Raw genomic sequence first — 21,310 nt, 5'->3', positions numbered from 1 at the left:
CAGTCATTCAGGGTTTGGAGATTGGTTTGACTAATGGCTGGACAGACATGATAGTGGAAGGAGATTCCTCAGTTATGCAGTGGCTTCAGTCCCTTGTTGGGGGTCCTTGGTAACATTTGCATCTTATAAAGAGGATTAGGGCTCTCACTGGGCAAGGGGATTCTCTTTCAAATGGAGGATGAGGTTTGCAAACTCTGTTGCAGATGATTTGGCTATAGGTTGACTGGGTAGACAGTTTCTGTATACGGGCTCTTATCCTGTGATGGAGTTCTGATGTAGATAAGTCACTTAGGGCTTATTTTAGTGGAAATAAGACTTGGGATTGGTTATGTATGCATTGGCACTTTGATTCTATGTGTTTACTTTGTAATTGGCGAATTTAATAAGCCTAAAATATGGGTAATAAGTAGGAAAACGAGATTTACTTCATTAGTTTAATTAGAGTCCTATTTTGAGTCTGTTTTCTTTATTATTTCACTTTCCTAGTCAATTTAAGATACCTTATTAGTTAAGGATTGGGTTAAGCCTTTCCTTTTTAGTGTCAGACTATTTTTGAGTCTTCTATATAATTTTGTAAGGGAGGCCAACAACGTAACGAATTTGAATGAATAGAAAAGTTGCTTATGCAATGTTGAAATCCTTAGATAGGATAGGTGAGATGCCCATTCCATTCCCCCATCCCCTTCCATCGGATATTGATTCCAAACCCTAGTTTAGTCCAATCAATCTCAAGAATTCTATAAGGCTGCTGGGATTTCTTTCAATAGATTGTTCTCATCGATTTCTTGAAGATTACCACATCAATATCATTGCTGCCAGGGTACATCTCCATCAACCAAATCAGCAGGAGCAATCCAAACATCGATCTAGGAGAACCTAGGGTTTCTAATGCAGATTCATCACCAAAGTAAGCTTGTTTTAATAGGAATAAGTCTAGGGTTAGGTTATATACATGTTGGGCCTTTGATCCCAAGGGTTTTCTATGTAATAGGTCACTGTTATGGACCTAAAGTATGGGTAATAGGATTACATACTGGATTAGTTGTTTTAGTTCCACAGTTTTATTTTGGTGTTTTTGTTAATAAATTGAACCGGTTCAACCAATGGTTCAATTTAAATGATTTTAGTAGTTTTCTTTTAAGTGTTTAGTTGAGCTGGATTAGGACTATGTTTTGAGTCTATTTCAGTTTCCTAGTCAATTTAAGTTACCTAATCGGTTAATGATTGGGTTAGAGCTTTCCTTTTTAGTGTAGGAGTCTATTTTTGAGTCTTTTATATAAGGTTATAAGGGGGCAAGCATTGAACACGAATTTTGATATTAATGAAAAACTTTTTGTTGCCCTTCTTCTCCATTGAAGATTTTTGTTTTGTGTTTGATCAAGGCTAGTAGGATTGGTGTTTGATCCAATCGACACCTTACGGTGTGAAGCCCAGGTGGTTCGTTCAAACTCTCTTTGTTCTTTTGAAATCCTACTTTCAATTTCAATTCAAGTTTTGATTTTTATTCAAGATCTATAATCAAACAAGCTGCTGCCAAGGAAATTCTGCAACAACAGTGTAATGTAGCTCTAAATAGGTGAAGGATCCTACTAGAGGCCAAACAACAAATCAAAAAAAAAAGGGGTTGCTGGTTCGAATGGACAGAATTAGGATTTTAGGTCAATTCCTAGGATTAGGGTAGGGTAATGAGAATGTAATTTATATGATTAAACTAGGCAAGCTTTAGGGAGTTTAATGAGCCAGGTTTGGTTAGGTTTGAACGAGGATTTGAAATTTCAGAAATTAGGTTTAGGGTTTCGGGTCTTGGGAAACAGGAAAAATAGGAGAAACTAGGGTTTAATGTGGGATTTAAAGGAGGGGATTTAGATCGAGTTCTGTACTGGTAGGGAACAATACTCAACCAAGGTATGAGGCCTAGGTGAAGGCTGGAAGTATTAGTTTTGAAAACTCTAGGGTTTTAGGATTAATGGCGGTCAAGGGGAATTAGGACTTGGGTGGTTGGATGGGGCTGTAACTTAGATCGAGTGGGGGTCCTAATGAGAGGAACTGATGGTCCATATATGGCAGCAGGCTGATGGTCTGATTGGGAGACAAGGGGTTTGAGTGTTGCCCAAACAATGATATGGAGTTGCAGGTTTAATAGCAAAATGGTGATGGATCGATGGGAAAATTTAATGGGAGGGTCTGAGATGATTTTTAATGATGGATAACTGATAATTAATATAGGACTTAATATAGGACAGGTGTGAGAAAATAAAATAAAATAAATCAAAGGAATCGATAGGGGTTGGGATTGGAGGGATTGAGAAGAAACCTGAAGTTGCAGCAGGTCTTCAATGGAGGCAGTATCGGCACTGTGATAGAAGGATAGAACCACCTTCCAGCTGTAGAGGATCCTCCCAGCCGTCACAGCGTAAGGAGTCATAGGAAATCCACCTATCCTTCTTCCTTGATAGATCCACAAGACAATCACTCACAAGGAGCAGCAGCAGCAACAATGGTAGCAAGCATTAAGCTGAGTTTTATTAATCAAATTCATATTCAATACTTGGCCCCCTTTACAAACTTATATAAAAGACTCATAAATGGACTCCTACACTAAAAAGGAAAGGCTTAAACCAATCCTTAACCTACTAAGTAACTTAAACTTACTAGAAAACTAAAATACTAAAGGATATAGACTCAAAACATGGCTAGACTTATAGAGTCCTAATCCAGCCCAACTTACATCACATGACCACTTAAGTTGTCACATGACTACTTAACCAAGTCACATGATCACTTAAGTGATCACAAGACCACTAATTCCATAAAAATAAAAACTAAGGAATTAAAAAAGCTAATCCCGTATGCAACCTAATTACCCATATTTTATGCCCATAAAAGTGGCATATTACATAGAAAACCCATGGGATCAAAGGCCCAACATTTATAGAACCCAACCCTAGACTTATTCCTAATAAACGAAGCCCAATTTGGTGATAATCTGCATCACAGTGAGTTTGAATCATCCCCATCCCCAACAATTCTTCTTCTAATCCTCTCACACCCCAACCCTAACATTCCCCTTTTTAATTTTCAGTTTTACAACATAAACAAACAAACCAGACTTAACCACCCATCCACGAAACCCCAAATTTTGATCACACATTCCCCTACCACTAGGGAACACTCGATCCACAGCCCAGCTCCTATCTTCCACTACACCCTAACTTCTCCCTACTTGAATCAATCTCCACAAACCCTAAAACTTGCACAGACCAACTCCACCATCAGAATCTGCCCATAATTGGACCGAATCACTCTCACACCCTAAGGAGAGCTCGATCCAAACCCTAGGCCAAGACTCACATCCTAAACCCTAGATTCCCCTTTCATTCTCTTTTTAAAAACCAGAAAACCTAAACCTAATTTGCTGTCAAACAAAATTTACACTTTTAAACCTAACAACACATAACGTAACCTTCACTGATAGACTTCCCACCGTTAACCTATCATAACCTTACCATCAAACCCTAACCCTAGTTTGACCAAAAACCTCATTTTTGGCCTATTTGATTGGTGTTTCACAACAGATCCTGGTTGATTAGCTCCTAGTTTGACTTTTCAAACCTAGGACTACATTAGTTTCTCAAAACCCTAAGGGTTGCTCGATCTCTGTTTCTATCTATTCTGATCGGCTTCTCTATTCAGGAGATTATTTATTCTTGATTGCTGCTTTAACAGGTTACAAATTTGTGGATTTATATCTCTTGTGGTTACAAATTTGACGAACAAAGTTCCAAGCAGATTTGGAACTGAATACGCCATTGTGGGAGGGGAGCGCCAAAGGGTCTTGTCGAAAGTAGAGGCTTGAGGGGGGGAAGGAAGGCCCAGACCGGGGAGATACTCGGAAGAGGGGGGGAAGAGAGGAGGACCAAACACCATGGGAAATAATGGAGGAGACCTTGGCATATTTTGGAATACCAGAGGAGTAAACCGTGCGGGCTCCTACAGTAGAGAGGAGAACTTTGGAGAGATGCCAATGATCGAGCCAGAGGGAGGTTGAATTCCCATCAGAAATCTTGGAGATAGTAGCTCTCAGGGCTAGGGGACGTAGGCGTAGGATTTTGCACCTGACTCAAGAACTGTCGGCAAGAATGGGAGCAGTCCATATTGATTCAGATTTAAAGAGGTAGGAATAGACCCAATTGACCCAGATGGAGTCATGCTTAGTAGAGATTTTCCAAAGCAACTTGAGAATTCCAAAGATATTAGAATCTAGGAGGATTAGAAAATTGATCTAATAAGCTCGACCCTCCCAACATAGGAAAGGAGTTTTCCTATCCATAGTTGAAGCCTCTTGTGAATTAGGTCAAGCATGGGGGTTGCAGTGATGGCCAGTCGGTCTAGCAGGGATCAAAGGGACACCTAGGTTGCCAAGGGAGAACTCCATAAGGTGGAGGAGGGTAGCCCTATCATCTTCAGAAACACCCGAAGATAGATATGGGATTTCATGAGATTGATTTTGAGACCCAAGAGGCATTCATTGGTGCAGGGATGTCATGATGGCCGAGATGGAAGAGCGGGAAGCCTTAGAGAAGATCATGAGATCATCAGCAAAAACAAGGTAGGAAAGTTTAATGGCTTTGAATTTGGGGATGGGAGAGATAAGAAATTGATTGGTTTTGGACTGAATGCTTCTGGAGAGGACCTCAAAGGGCAAGGGAGAAGAGGAAAGGAGACAAGGGGCAGCCTTGGGGATACCAACATGCAAAGAGAAGAACCCCGTCGGGGAGCCATTAACAACGACAAAGAATCCAGGGAAGGAGATATAAGCATGGATCTAGCGAATGAAAGGAGATGGGAAGCTCATATGGGTCAAGACATTAGTAATAAAGTCCCAATGAAGGGAATCAAAAGCTTTATGGATGTCCATTTTCATGAGGGCAGCTGGGGATCAAAATTTACGGTCAAAACCCCGAACAATTTCGGAACAAAGAAGGATGTTACCAAAATACTTCTTCCCGAGATGAAAGCTGATTGGTTGGGGCTAACAATGGAAGGAACCACCAGCTGGAGACAAATGGCCAAGATTTTGGCGATAAATTTGTAGAGAAGGTTGCAAAGCGAACTTGGTCTAAATTCAGACAAGGAGGATGCCCCGTCTTTTTTTAGGATGAGACAAAGAAAAGTGTGGTTGACCGTAAGAATGTGGCTAGGGTTAAAGAAGATGCTACGGATAGCTTTGACAAGACCCTCCTCGATGATGTCCCAACTAGCAGAGAAGAAGCCCTTGCTAAAACCGTCAAGACCAGGGGCATGGTTGGTCTTGTGGAAGAGAACGGCTTTGAGGATTTCGTCCCCAGAGGGAATAGATTGAAGCAACGCAAGGTGGGAGGAGGGGACAAATTTATTGAGACCAGGAGGGAGGGGGAGAAAAGGGTAGAGAAGGAGGCAGCTTCCGACTTGATGTCATGGACGAAGTGACATCTCCTACATGGAGCATGAGAATGTAGTTAGAGTTGGTGCGGGCTTTCAAGGAATAGTGGAAGTAAGCCGTGTTTGAATCACCAAGCTCAAGCCATTTGATGCACGATTTTTGGCAAAGAAAGCTCTCTTCTTAGGCAGAAAGAGTAGATAGCTCAATGGAGAGTCTTTTTCTCTTCTTCTACCAAAAGGTTATTGAGCATGTCAAATTGGAGGTGGGACTAGACAAGAAAGAGGATGAAACGGCACAAAGAAACTTGGGAAGTAATATTCCCAAAAGTATAAGAGTTCCAGTCTTTAAAGGCTCCTTTGGTATTTCGAAGTTTGATCGCAAAAGAAAGGAGAGGAAGGGAATGCCAGTGGATGGGCTTACTCCAAGCATATTGGATGATGAAGAGGAATTGAGAATGTTTTGTCCACATGTCAAAGAATTTGAAAGGTTTAGGCTAAAAAGAGATATAAGGTAGGATGAGGAGGAGACATGGGCTATGGTCAGAGATCCCAGGGAGGAGAAAATTAGCATGGGAATTGGGAAAAGAAGAGAGACATGATTCATTGATGAGAGCACAATCAATCTTGCAAGTGATCTAATCATTGCTTACACGGCGATTGTGACAGGTGAGAGGCCGACCATCTTAAGTCATTTATGCCTATGTCCTCCAGACAATCATTAAAAGCATTGATTGAAGAAGTGTCAAGATGGCGACCACACAGTTTTTCAAGACTAGAGCGGACAACATTGAAATCACCACGCATACACCAAGGATAAGACTCTGTGAGACATGACAAGACAGAGAGGTTAGCGCACCAACCGAGGGAGAGGCTTTGGTACATACGACGAAAATAGACAATCCATCTAGGGAGGGGATCATCCCAGGGGTGGGCAAGGTTGATCCACTGGCCGCCAAGAAGTGCACCGAGGTCTGTGCCTCACAAGAAAGGGGAGCAGGGGGAGGGGGGAATGAGTGGAGAGGATGGGGCGGAGAGATTGGCCTGGTAGAGAGGTCTGGTTCAAAGCAATAGGGTCAGGAAGCAAGGGTTAAGACAATCAGACCAGTTAAAAGATGGGTCCGGTAAAGTGGATAAAGTGGGTTGGGTACAAAGGAGGGAGTTAGGGTAGGTTAAGGATGGTCGGACTATGGGGAAGGGGTTAGAATGGGGTATAGGGGAGGCACGTGGGAGAAGTTGGGTTAAGGAGAGGGGGTTGAGTGAAGGAAGGGTTAGGGAGTAAAAGGTTCTGACACGTCAGAGGAGGGTTAGGGAGCAGGAGAGGGAGACGATTGCGGGAGGACATCACAGGTAGATGAGGATAGGAGGTATGATGGCAGAAAGGGGTAGCAAGGATGGAGAGAGGAGGGTTTTCAGAAGGAGAAGGGCCAGAGTTCAGACTAAAAGAACCAAGGAGGGAAGAACTTTGTCTCTGGGAGCAATGTTTTGGAAGTTACGTTAGACCAGCGGTAGCAGCAGAGGATTATAAGCACTATAGCGCCAACTGAGGAGATAGTTCAAAATGGTGAGGAAGAACCAAAGGATACTGAGCACCAAGCGGATAATACAAAGAAACTTAATTGGAGATCGTGCCCATCTCGGGAGGATGTGTGTCAAGAATTGATTGTTGGGGACGACCAGGCGGGGATCCAAAGGCAGGTTGTTCCCAGATACGATGACGACGACAGCAAGTTCTCTTCCGGCCACAACTTGGGTCACAGAAGACCAGGGAGGAGCTTCGGTGCTGGGTAGAGAGAGCTACCAGAGGAAAAGACGCGAGAGGCAATTACAACCAGATTGGTCGGCGAAGCAACAAAGACTATGGGGGTCAACACGGCAGCAGCAGTAGTTACTTCCAAGGTAGAGGTGACCTGGGGGGTCGATAGGGTGCCAACAACCACTGATGAGGGCGAAGAAGTAACAGTCGGAGCTTGTGCGATCGGGTCTTGGACAGTAGTAGGAGCTTGGCCGATCGAGTCTTGGACAGCGGCAACAACGACTATGGAGGGAGTTTAGTGGTAAAGTCTTGAGCAGCAATAGTGACAAACGAGGGAGGAAGAGACTAAGAAGGCTGCCGAGTCCATTATCCTATGCAGGTCACCTCGAGCTTATCAGATCGGTTCTCCAGTCTTGCTATATCTATTGGAGAGGTATTTTTCGTCTTCCCAAGGCTACTATCAAGGCTGCCGAGTCCATTATGTGTGCTTTCCTCTGGAAAGGTGTGGACTCTGCCAGGTTCCTCCATCCAAAGAGCTGGTCCTCCATTTGCCTCCCCAAATCTGAAGGAGGTCTTGCTCTCAGAAGGATCAAAGATGTCAACATAGCCGGTTCTATCAAGCTGGTTTGGAAGCTCCTCACCAACAAATCTAGTATTTGGACTTCTTGGGTGTATGCGGGGCCTCTCCGTAGAGACTCCATTTGGACTGTCAGCGCTAGTCTGGACTCTTCCTGGATTTGGCGTAAAATTCTTCAAGTGAGGAACTTAGCCAGGGATGCTATCTCTTGCAGGATTGACGATGGATCGCAGACCTATCTTTTGCTCGATAAATGGCATCCTTCAGGTGTCCTTGCCTCCATAGTCAGCCCCCGTACCATCTATGAGTCCGGCTTGGACAGATTTACCCCAGTGGCTTCCATCATCACCAATGGCTCTTGGTCGCCCCCCTCCTCTCCCCTCCCCCCTTGCGGATCTCTGAAGCTCCCTCCCCCCTATTCCTCCTGGACACAGAGGCAGAGGAGACACCATCTTATGGCTCCCCCTGCACCACAGGCACATTCAGCTCCCACTCCGCTTGGGAGATGGTTAGACATAGAGGGACCCCTTGTCCTTGGCAAAAAGTGGTCTGGTTCAAAGGTCACATCCCAAGGCAGAGCTTCACTGCTTGGCGTGCCCTAGCAAATTGTCTCCCAACACAAGCCTTCCTCACCCACCGACACATTCAAGTCTCTCCTAGATGTTGCCTCTGTTGGAATGGATAAGAAGACACAGACCATCTTTTCTTCACTTGTCCCTTTGCTGCCTCCATTTGGAACCGGGTTCTCCGCCACTGTTGGCCTGCTCGTAGAAGGCCTCTTCCCCTTTCTCGTGAATGGGTTTGGATCCACATGACTTTTGGTGGCAACTCGATCTCTGACACGGTTGGCAAGTTTGCATTTTGCGCTACCATATCTCACATCTGGATGGAGCGTAACCTTAGAAGATGGACGTCCAACTCCCGCTCTTTTGACAAGATTTGGAAGGCCATCTTCTTTGATGTTTCACCTAAAGCTAACTCCCTTCCCCCGAGTAGTGCTAGGGATACCCCAAGGAACAGGCTTATTGTTGTCTCCTGGGGCCTCCCCTCCACCATTTTGAGCCCTTCCTAGTCTCTGGCTAGCTTCGGTTTTGTTGGCCCTCGGTCTTGTATATTCCTCCTCCCCCTTTCTTCGTAATTAAATTTTTATTCATCCAAAAAAAAAAGAAGAGTAGGCTTGTTTGGGGTGGCTAAACACTTTGCAAAGAAGGCAATGCGGGGAACCCATTAATAGCATACTAGTTGGTCAAAGCTATAGCCTTCGTCATCAACAATGGTAATGGTCGAATCCACAGAGTCACCCATGAAGAGAGGAGAGAACCCCAAATCGCAGAATGGGGCTGTAGTGAAGAGAAACCCAGAAAATCCTTCAAGTTAAGGGCTGGAAAAAGGATGAGAGCCCTCTAGTAATGAAGGAATAAATGTTTCCAAAAATCAGCAACAATAGACAAATAGATCCTTGAGATCGATTTTTTCAGGGTTTTGAAAAAAACCCTGAAAGTGCTGAAATCGATAAGAGGAGAAGAAGCCCAAACAGTGAGTGGATGAGGCTGAAATTGCAGTCCGAAATGCCTTGAATAGGGGAGAATCACTCCTCAAAAAATCAGAACCAACTGACAGGTGGAACCCCAAGATCGACTATTGTTGAGATTGTGAAAAAAATCGAACTTGAGGGGTCTTCAACTTGATGTAGATGCTGGAATACCAATCTGCTGCAGTTCCTGAGCTCCAAAAAAAGTGAACAAATCCCTTATAGTAGAGATGGAATCTGTCCAATGAAGGCTTAAGCCTTCAATTTTCGCAGCAAAGAGGCAAAACACGCTATCGATCAGATCTGGATATCATGGGATGAGGTAAAAAAAGGAGGGCAGCAACTGGATCAGCAGATCACCTCATCAGTGCTGCCCTTATGGGAAAAAGAAAAGCAAAACAAAGGGAAGAGAAGAGAAGAGAAGAGAAGAGAAGAGAAGAGAAGAGGAGAGAAGAGAAGGGAGATCGAGAATTAGAGAGAGGGGGGGATTGAGAATGGCAAAAAAGGTTCTAATTCATAACCTGCTCTGATACCATGTAGAGAGGATCTAAATAAGAACACAAGGCTTGGATGATTAATTCATCCCAAGCACATCTTTATTTATAAGTATAATGAAACAGTAAAAATATTTACATGAGCAATGTGGGACTAAACCACATACAAGAAACAAATAAAATAACAAAGGGAAAAAGTTCCAGAATACCCCCACGGTATTCTGGCCCATATATCTAACACAAATTGTACAAAAACTGTTGCGTACACTCATTTACCAATACATATATATTATTTACCTGCCACAACAAAATTTTACCCAGAACTGAATCCAGACACAAATCTGTCCAGGTACTGCTGCTATATCAACTCAAATAAAAATTATAAGAGAGAGTAGAGAGAGAAGCAAAGCAAAACCAGACTCTTAGAAACATATCAGAGAGCAGGGGCAAGATCAGCTGTGCTTGACGTGGTTTGATCGCAAAATCAACGTCTTGGATTTGTATTTATTAATTGGCAGCATTATCATATCATAGGCCCAAACTATAGGATAATTTTTTAATTCAAAGTAGATTAGCTTCTATTAATTTGTGGGGCCCAATCGTTTGAAATATAGGGGAGGTATTATTTTATTTTGTTAGTAGTTTACTTAGATAAAGCTTATCCAACTCATGGGGTCATTTTTTTTGGGGGGGGGTGAATAATAAATTCATTACCAAAGAAGAGAAAAGAGAGAATATACAACAAAACAAACCCTGCCTTTTTACATAGTGGGGGGGAGGAGGCGCAGGTTTGTAGGATAGAAGGGAGAGACCCCAAGAATTTACAATAAGCATATTTGTAGGAGAATCAGGACAACGACCTGGGCCCCCTGAAATCATAGCTTTGACTTCAAACATAATGGAGTTCCAGATTTGCTGGAAGGACTAGCTTTGGAGGTCCACCTACGCAGGTTACACTCAAGCCGGATATGAGAGACAGTAGCACCAAAAGCTAGTTTTCCCACCTTATCACGACAGGATTTCCCGGCAAAGGACGTGTCAACCTAGATCCATTCTCTATCAAAAGGAAGAATTGATCTTCTCCTAGGCCACTACTTAGCTAAAATACCAATCTAAACAGCTGAGGAGAACGAGCAGGCAAAGAAGAGGTTCTCCACATCTTCAGAGGCAGCACAGTGCACAGAGGGGAGACTGGAATTTGAGGCAAATAAGGAAGGACTGCATATGGAGGCAGCGGGTAAACACCCTCTAGACAGTGAAGTTGTGGCGGGGGATGTGGTTCTTGAACTAGACCAAATTGTGCCAGCCTTTTATGCAGTCATGAGCCCTAATGAGATCCCATAAGCAAAAGGTCTGAGCTTTGCTGCTAAGAAGCATCAGAAACCAAAGGAGCAGCCCTGAATCCAGATAGAGTTGTTGCGCAGAGCCGCAGAGGCCGAGAGAAAATCCAATCTACTCAAATATTCTTCCGCTTTGCTGCTAGCTTCCAAATAAACTTGAGAATACCAGCATGTTTGACATCTTTGATTCTTCTCAAGCCAAGGCCCCCCTCCTCTTTGGGGAGACATACTAATGCCCAACTGACAGGGTGGAAAAACTTAGGTGACTCACAGCCCTGTTAGAGTTTAATGTAATCTCATGTAATAAGGATACTTTGGGTATTATGATGTAATGTGTTATGTTGTAATGTTCTTTTCACCTTTCATCCTCCTTAGCTAACATATATAAGCATGTGGGGTAAGGATGTAATTTCTCCTTACGCTTAGTGAATCAATATAGTGGAGAGTAAGCAATTACCCACACACAACTTGCTACCATATTCTTCTTCTTCTTCTTCCTAACCTCACCTTCTCCGTTTCTCTTACTCTCCTTGAAATCTAACTTGGTATCAAAGCAAGGAGGTCAAATGTTCGACTCCTCAGAAGTGCATCGGAAGAATTTTCCTGCAAGCCTCAAGCCCTAGGAAAGCAGGCCAGAGGACTGGAAAAGAGACACATTTAAACCCCAGGATACAACAACACACCTATTCCTAGGGAAATTAGAAAGAGGACCATGGGGGAGCATATGAACCCTAGAGCTGACATCAAAGAAGATGACTTTCCTAATCAAGTCAATGGAACGGGAGTTGGATGTCCATCTTCTAAGATTCCACTCCATCCAAATGTGAGAAATAATAGCCCCAAACATGAGCTTGTCTGCGGTGTCACAGACTGAACTGCCACAAAAAGTCATATCCAACCAAAGCCACTCCCGAGTGAAGGGTAGGGGTCTCCTACTATGGGGCCAAATGGAGTCTAAGGCTTTCTTCCAAATAGAGGAGGCTAAGGGGCAGGAAAAGAAAAGGTGGTAGACGTCCTCTCTACCATTCCAACAAAGAATACAAGAGGGAGGGGGGAGAGGGGGGGGGGGGGGCAGGGATGTGGCGATGAAGGATTGGGTGGGGAGGCATAGTTTAAGGGTTCTCCAAACACTGAAGCTGTGGCAGGGAATATGGCCTTTGAACCAAACTAATTTGTGCCAAGGAGCTGAGGGGGCTAGGGGCCTAACAAAATTCCAAGCAGAGATGGAAATAAAAAGTCCATTAGGGGAGGGGAGCCAAATAACCTTGTCTGAATGAGAGGGATGGAGGGGGAGGGGAGACCAGGTTCCATGGGAGATGATAGTGGAGAGCGGTGCGGATTTGGGGATACCAGATGAGTAAACCGAACAGGCACCTATGAGGCTATGAGATGGTATAGGACTCCTAGGGGATGCCAGGGATCAAGCAAGAGGGAGATGGAGGTCCCATTGACGCTGCCCTTCCCTAACAGTTTGAGCTTTTAGGTGAAATGGTAGCGAACAAGCCCTTCCAAAGAAAGGCACACAAGGGATTCCAAGCTTGAAATAGTGGACTGAGGAAGCCCAAAAATGCCAGGCCAATAAATGTAAAAATACTGAAGGACAGATCTTCGTTGAAAATTAGGAGTATTTTAGTCTTATATTTTGGGTTTTTTGGGGTTTTATGTTATGTTACATTAGTTCTGTACCTAGTTTGCAAGGTTGTAATAAGTAAGGGGTTAGGGGTAATTTCATATATCCCTAACAACCTTACCTTCTGTTTTGTCTAAAGTTAATCATATATTGAGAGTCTGCCTGCGATAGTGTATTCTAATTTACCTATCGCAGGCTTCTCTCCTTCTCTCTTGCGGCAACTTCTTCTCCCTCTCTTTCTTCTTCTTCTTTCATCTTTCTTCCTTCACCCCAAATGTGATTAGTTGAGTTCTGATTTGCAACAATCTTATCAGCTCATGACGGTCAACATAAGATAGAAGCTTTCCTTTCTCTCTCTCACAGTGTCAACTTGGGGTCATCAGTATTTAAGTTAACAATAAAGTTGGAAATGAGACAATAAACATAATGGAATGGACAGAAACAACAAAAGTGGCATTTAACAACACATGCTCCCGTATATGATATATATGTGAAAACACCTCTAACATCAATAACCAAGAGATTAGTCTATATAACAAGTTCACAGCCACCAGCAAGTTGATAGAACTAATGTAGGAGTTGTTTCCACAAAAAAGGGGGAAATAGCAGTTTAGGATCATCACCTTGAAATAATCGAACAATATAAGGCACTGGACAAGAATATGGCGTCGGAAACTTGGATCTTTCAACTGACGATAGCACAAAAAATAATGCAAAAAGAAGTGACTGCAATGTCAATAAACCCAAAGAGATGATGCATTTTCTACAAGACCCCAATTGAATGAATCTTTTAACTCCATTTACCTCTAAACCCATCAGTTTACTGCTTGTAAGATATTTTATGCTGAAAGTTGCCGCTTCTTCCTCGAGATTGTTTGTATTTCCATCATCATCACTCAAAGGTTGAGCTTCAAAGGTATCTAAAACAACCTAGGCATATGACAGTTCAATGGAATCATTTAATTTTGGAATCATTTAATTTGACCATGGCATAGATCAAACAGTAAACAGCTCTTTCATCTCTACAAAATACATCAGTAGAACATTGGCCAAATAAAATGCCCAGAACATGTTTTAAGAAGAAAAAGATATACCATTAAATTTGATGCAAATTTCTGCCATTTGGTTGGAGCAAGTGTTGTGGGTCCAGGATTGCAGAAATGTTCCTGAAAACAAATCAAGCAAAAAGTATAAGATGGGGAAAGAGGGGAAAAACACTACACCAAATAAAAGCAACTTCCAAAATTAAAAACTTTTGCTGGGATATAAACCACAGTTGTCGTTGCCTAACTGTTGGGCCCACCACTTCAGCGGACAAGAAGATATGCACCATAAAATTAGTAGGCAATGAAACATAACTGAAATTATAAGCACATGCAAAGATAACCTGACTATTACAAATATATAGTGGGTAATGCCAGTGAAATGGGAAACCAAATAAACATTCAGTTTGATAGCAAATTGCTGTTTTTGCTTTTCAGATGAATAAGGATAACATACAAAGACATGCTCAAAAAATATCCCAAATATAAATGTGAAATCCACATCTAAATTCGGTCTCACTAAACTTATATACTTTCAGGTTCAAGTTCAGGTTCAGCAACCATGTATGCCTCCCGGACCAATCCCTCGATTCACCGATGGAGGATATCGAAGAGCAAACCCAAATGGCCATTATTGAATCTAAGGAAACTAATGGAAGCCAGCACATAAGTTTTGCATGCGAGGTATGTTGGGAGGTGTGCATGCAAAACCTATCAATCTCTTAGGCGGGAGCATAGGTAAGAACCCGAATAAATACTATATAAAACTAATGTTTTACTTGTGAAGTAATGGCTGAAAACTAAATTTTCTCCCGTGGGACCCACATTCCCGTGTGGATCGAGCAACTCGTATACCATCAGGACCAGGTTCTTATTTATGTCACGGGACATCAATCTTGGAACTTAACTATAAGTCCTTATGGGGTTAATTGTCTTTTAATTACTTTAGAGAATTACATTAACCAAACTAATTCTATTTTGGCCCAAACCAAACGAACCCTAGTAGCCTTACCTATATAAGCAATACTTAGCTTTAGAATTCATTTCTAACTCAAACAAACCTCTGAATTCTGCTCTAGAGAAAAGAAAGAAAAGAAAGAGAAGACCTGGAGAAGAGGGAACTGGTGAGAGAAAGTCTGGGGAAAGCTGGCTGGCTGGGATTGTTGCTAGTCTCTGCCACTGAACATCTCAGGTAGGCTGTTAAACCCTTTCTAATCTGTCAAATTCTTCTTCTCTCTTGAATTTCTGCTGATTTCATAACTCAATTCAGCCAAACCTAAAAAATAGAAATTTTGACCTTAAAAGCCCTAAAATATACCTGCAATTGGGTTGATTCAACCCAACTGGTATACCTTTCATCCCTTCTTAACAATTCATGATTTGGGGGTTGTGTATGGAAGGATCCATGAGAATAAACCCCAAATCCGTACACTGTAACAGCCACCGGATGGAGGCACTGCCATCCAACGGGTCAACCGGACCCAGGGGCAACCTCCATCCGGTCCTTCCCTGCTACCTCTGATTGTGTCATAAATGTTTGGGGCTTTGGCTTGGGTTTATCCCATGATCTAATTCATGATTTATACTATTTAATTAGGCTGTAACTCTTCTGTTGGTGAGGATTACTTGTGAGTTGGATCTTCTTTTGGCTTGGTTAGTTCTTCAACTCAAGGTGGGTGGATTTGATCTTAATTTGAGAGTGTTTATTACTGTTTTTTTTTCAATTTATGTTTGCTGCACCTGTTCGTCCATCATAATAGAGTTATGTTTATGTATGTTTATAGTTTTTCTTATTACATTAGATGCATGCATGATGTTAGGTTGCATTCCATAATGCATATGCATAATATTATTTGTGGTTTATGAATGATGTGATTAAGAGATGATGATGGAACAGATTTGCTTTACTACTTATTATTGAATTATATGAAATTCGTGTTAAAAGTTGCATATTATTAGGTTATCATAAACCCAATGCTACGACTCTTACCAACAGGGGTGAGGTGTTGGATAACCCGTTGTAGGTATGAATGGATGATTCCGAAATGCCATTTATTGGCATAGATCTGAAGAGTATTTCCGGAATGGGATAAACAGTAGGGTTAACATTAGGGGTTTGTTAGGGACCGATGCATAATTCCGGTACTGGCAGGTCTCCACCGTAGCAGAGTAGTATTCTTAGGGTCCGATGTGTAATCCGGGCCGAGTATAGGGGGGAATTCTTTTCGTGAGGTCCATTTAACGTGGAACTAAGCGCGAGATATGCGCTGTAAAGTAGCAATAGTGTCATTAAAACCTTATAAATTCGTATTTCTGTGGGGGGGTGGGGGAAAGAATCCTCTCCCTTCAAGCCTGGTCAGCTCCTAGGCGGAGGGTCATCTAAGCTCATCATCCAGCCTAATTTCATTATTTAAGGAACTAAACTGAGTGTGGATTTATGATATATATAGTTGATTTGAGGCCGATTTCCCTGTTGGTTTTTTTCCCTATTGTTCTCAAATAAATTAGAATCAGATGGTAAAATTAAATATTGTTAGACCCACGTCTGGCGGTCTTTCTTTATTTTTCTTAATCTTTTGAATAAGAAAAAATAAAAAAAAAAAAAAAAGGAAAAAATAGATTTGGGGGGGGGGGGGGGGGGGGGGGGGGGGGGGGGGGGGGGGGGGGGGGGGGGGGGGGAGGGGGGGGGGGGGGGGGGGGGGGGGGGGGGGGGGGGGGGGGGGGGGGGGGGGGGGGGGGGGGGGGGGGGGGGGGGGGGCCCCCCGCACGCCGTGTGGTGAAGGGGGGGGGGGGGGGGGGGGGGGGGGGGGGGGGGGGGGGGGGGGGGGGGGGGTTTGGGGGGGGGGGGGGGGGGGTGGGGGGGGGGGGGGGGGGGGGGGGGATCCGTAGGGTGGTTGAGATGGGGTGGAGGGGGGATTTTACGCGCCATTGAGCCCCCCTTGGCATATTATGGTAGATGCTAGTGGGGTAGGTTGATTGGGTTGATGTCATCTTTTTGAGTATTGCGATGAAGATGAGCCCTTGTAACCGTGGGGGGGGAGGGGAAGGGTAGGTATTTGTTAGGAGAGAGGGTAGGTATGGGTAGTTGATGATTTTACGGACTTGGGTTTTGAGAGGGGGGGGGGGGGGGGGGGGGGGGGGGGGGGGGGGGGGGGGGGGGGGGGGGGGGGGGGGGGGGGGGGGGGGGGGGGGGGGGGGTGTGGGGGGGGGGGGGGGGGGCGGAGATCATCTTTCTTTAATTGAATTTGCCTACAATAACAGCCTATCACGCAACTACTGACGTGACATCCTTCAAAGCACTTTATGGAAGGATTTGTCGCACCCCATTGTATTGGGATGAAGTTGGTGAGCGGCGTAACTTGGGCCCAGAATTGATCCAAACCACTTGTAAGAAGGTTAAACTCATCAAAGAGAAGATCAAGGTTGCCCAGAATCGACAGAAAAGCTATGCTGATAAGAGAAGACAGCACATAGAGTTCAATGTTGGAGAGAAGGCTTTTTTCAAGGTATCTCCAACCAAAGGAGTTGTACGTTTTGGTAAGAGAGGGAAACTAAATCCAAGATACATTGGCCCTTTTGAGATCTTAGCCAAAGTTGGAGCAGTGCCTTATAAGCTAGCACTACCTCCATCACTAGCAGGTGTTCATGATGTCTTCCATGTCTCCATGTTGAGACAATACATACCAAACTCAACATATCTTCTAACTCAACAGCCTGCTAAACTTGTTGTTGACCTGACATATGAAGAGGTACCTGAAGAGATCCTAGATAAGAGAGAGCATAACCTGAGAAACCGTACCATCTCATATGTTAAGGTTAGAAGGAGTAATCACTCCTCTAATGAGGCATCTGGGGAGCGAGAAGACTCGATGCGGGAAAGATATCCTCACCTTTTCTGCATATCAGGAATGTCAATTCCGAGGACGAAATTTTCTTTTAAGGATGGGGGAGTGTGAGACCCACCTCTAAATTTCGGTCTTACTAAACTTGTATACTTTTAAGGTTCAGTTTCAACAACCATATATGCCTCCATGTTGTGATTTGTATCGGTTGTAAATTCGGACCAATCCCTCGATTCACCGATGGAGGATATCGAAGAGCAAACTCAAATGGCCATTCTCGAATCTGAGGAACCTTAATGGAAGCACATAAGTTTTGCATGCGAGGTATGTTGAGACTTGAGAGGTGTGCATGCAAAACCTATCAATCTCTTAGGCAGGAGCATAGGTAAGAACCCGTTAATAAATATTATATAAAACTATTATTTTACTTGTGTAGTATTGGCTGAAAACTAAATTCTCTTATGGGACCCACATCCCCGTGTGGATCGAACTACCCGTGTACTATTACGATCGGATTCTCATTTATGTCGTGGGACATCAATCCCAGGACTTAACTATAAATTCTATGGGGTTAATTGTCTTTTAACTAGTTTAGAAAATTACATTAACCAAACTAATTCTATTTTGGCCCAAACCAAACGGACCTTAGTAGCCTTACCAATGTAAGCAATACTTACCTTTAGAATTCATTTCTAACTCAAACAAACTTCTGAATTCTACACTAGAGAAAAGAAAGAAAAGAAAGGGAAGACCTGGAGAAGAGGGAGTGGTGAGAGAAAGTCTGGGGAAAGCTGGCCAGCTGGGATTCCTGCTGGTCTCTACCACTAAACATCTCAGGTAGGCTGTTAAACCCTTTCTAATCTGCCCAATTCTTCTTCTCTCTTGAATTTCTGCTGAGTTCATAACTCAATTCAGCCAAACCTAAAGAATAGGAATTTTGACCTTAAAAGTCCTAAAATCTACATGTAATTAGGGTTGATTCAACCCAATTGGTATAACTTTCATCCCTTTTTAACAATTCATGATTCGGGGGATGTGCATGGAAGGATCTATGAGAATAAACCCCAGATCCGTACATCGTAACAGCCACCGGATGGAGGCACTGCCATCCAACTGGTCAACCGGTCCCAGGGGACGACCTCCATCCGGACCTTCCCTGCTGCCTTTGATTGTGTCCTAAATGTTTGGGGCTTTGGCTTGGGTTTATACCATGATCTAATTCATGATTTATACTATTTAATTAGGCTGTAAGTCTTCTGTTTGTGGGAATTATTTATGAGTTGGATCTTCTTTTAGCTTGGTTAGTTCTCCAATTCAAGGCGAGTGGATTTGACCTTAATTTGAGAGTGCTTATTACTATTTTTTTCTATTTATGCTTGTTGCACTTGTTCATCTATCATAATAGAGTTATTATGTTCATATATGTTTATAGTTTTTCTTATTGCATTTGATGTATGCATGATGTCAGGTTGCATTCCATGATGCATATGCAGAATATTATTTATGATTTAGGAATGAGATTGAGAGATGATGATGGAACTAATTTGCTTTAAGACTTATTATTGAATCATATGACATTCATGTTAGAAGATGCATATGGTTAGGTTATCATAAACCCAATGTTACAACCTTTACCAACAAGGGTAAGGTGTTGGATAACGTGTGGAAGGTCCAAAGGGATGATTTCGAAATGTCATTCACTGTTTTAGGTCCAAAGAGTATTTCCGGAATGGGATAAACAGTAAGGTTAACATTGGGGGTTTGCTAGGGACCGATGCATAATTCCGATACTGGCAGGTCTCCACCGTAGCAGAGTGGTATTCTTAGGGTTCGATGTGTAATCCAGGAACTGAGAATATCATACCTGTTACAGTAGCATTTAACCTCATGAGACCTAGATCTGTTGCTCGTTGCATGCTTAGACTTAAGACATGCATCATGGACTATTTGCATCTATTTGTATGATTTCCCTCGTTGAGCTCAGTGGAGCTCATCCCCGCGAATATTTACTTTTTCAGATACTATGGCTGGTTGTGAGGAACCAGGAGTTGGATTTGATGCTGCTTTGGACTTCCACACCAATGATGGTCGTGCGGGGCAGGAGTTTGAAGTACATGATGTTTCATGCGTGTGTGATGCGTGCGCATTTCTGTGAAGTGGCCTGACAGACTAGGCTATGTTTCTTTTGTGTTTATATTATACTTTTGTTATAGATAAACATATTGTGTCTTCTTACACTTTTGAACTTATATTTACTTTTAAGAATTGTACAGTGTAAATGCAAGTTTTAAATCAATATAATATGCTTATCACTTAGACTCTCTCTTATTATTGTTGTTATTATTATTATTGTTCTTTTTTGCTGCATTTTGATTTCTGTATTGTTATAATTGTGAATGGGAGTACTGTACTTGCGATCCTGGCGGTTGGTTTGATGTCGGTTGGCATCCAGTCACACCATGCCCTTACTACTTGGGCCGGAGTGTGAAAATAAAGATAGGGATGGGGAGAGAAACAGAGGAAGCATTAAAATTTTTCTCTCAGAAATAAGAACCACGAAAATCAATGGAAGCTAAGTCATTAGCTTTTTAGGTATAGCCCTACAGATAGAAATAACTCTCTTGACTCCTAAAGATGTCACATCAGTCTGAATAGCCACCTAACCAATATGACAGACTGACAGTATGAAAGGACTTTATTAGTAAGAGTCGAGGCAGCAAGTAATGTTTCAATTCACTTCATTGGAATCAAAAAAGTAGCTACAGAAATTCAATTCAACTAAGCTTTATCCCAACTGCAAACGAAATTAAAAGGATCTCTCCTCTTACCTCTCAAAGATGCCCAATCAGCAACCCTTGAAATTGTTTTCATTCAAGTTCAACCTCATGTTCCAGAACACAGGTAATGGGAACATTTACTGATTTTTTATATTTAGAGGGAGCCACAAATTTTGTGAAATGGGGAGCCACAACTTCTACCAAAAAATCTCAGTTTTTTTTATGATTAGCTTATATGAACTTGAAAAGGTCAGAGGTTAAACTTAAAATGGAAAAACTCTCCAGGTGAATGGCACGGTTCTGCCATGTGGAAGCTGGAATGGCCAATCAAACCATTTGAATGATAAACAACCCCTTAAATTACCGACATGTCAAATTTATAACCTAAGTGCCCATCTCAAACATATGGCCGACCATCCTGTGAATGTTGTTCCCTTGGTATCTCCAAATGTCAAAATAGGGGAGGGCTGATGTAGCAATTCTTACCATTGCATATATAGAAGACCATGTGGATTGGCCATATATCAACTTGAAATGCCAACTCAATCAGTTGGCCCACCATTTATTGAATCTTTTCCCCCGCTATTAAAATCTCGAGTCTTGCCCAAATTGAGCTACTGATTATGCCATATAGTTTAATGCTTTTGGACTGAAACTTACCACATGAGTCAATGGTGATGTTAACAACCTGTTCACAACATTTCAGCACTGACTAAACTGCCACATAGCAGATAACAGTGCCCAATAAGAAATCTCTCCATAGGGGTGCTCAACTATATTAACTAGATGCCGAATAAAAATAATAAACTGAAAAGAAACAATTCCATATCAAGAAAAAATGAACAGAAGCACAGAGGAACAGATAATTCTTCTACAGATTCCCCTTATTGAAGGCAAAGGAA

At 42.7% G+C, this 21,310-nt stretch overlaps 1 protein-coding gene across 1 annotated transcript in view; it reads right to left on the bottom strand.

Annotated features, from left to right (window-relative positions):
• LOC122664482 (THO complex subunit 1-like) overlaps window positions 1–21,310 on the bottom strand; it is a 112,369-nt gene that overhangs the window by 53,120 nt on the left and 37,939 nt on the right. The window contains exons 10-12 of the mRNA XM_043860315.1: window positions 13,841–13,912; window positions 13,551–13,676; window positions 13,370–13,435 (exon numbers count right to left, since the gene is read on the bottom strand). Coding sequence (XP_043716250.1) covers window positions 13,370–13,435; window positions 13,551–13,676; window positions 13,841–13,912 — 264 coding nt within the window. The remainder of the gene's footprint in view (window positions 1–13,369; window positions 13,436–13,550; window positions 13,677–13,840; window positions 13,913–21,310) is intronic.

This window comes from Telopea speciosissima, chromosome 6, assembly GCF_018873765.1.
Source record: "Telopea speciosissima isolate NSW1024214 ecotype Mountain lineage chromosome 6, Tspe_v1, whole genome shotgun sequence".
Lineage (NCBI taxonomy): Eukaryota > Viridiplantae > Streptophyta > Magnoliopsida > Proteales > Proteaceae > Telopea > Telopea speciosissima.
Note: the sequence above shows the minus strand (reverse complement) of the source record. Positions and strands in the feature narration are given on the sequence as shown.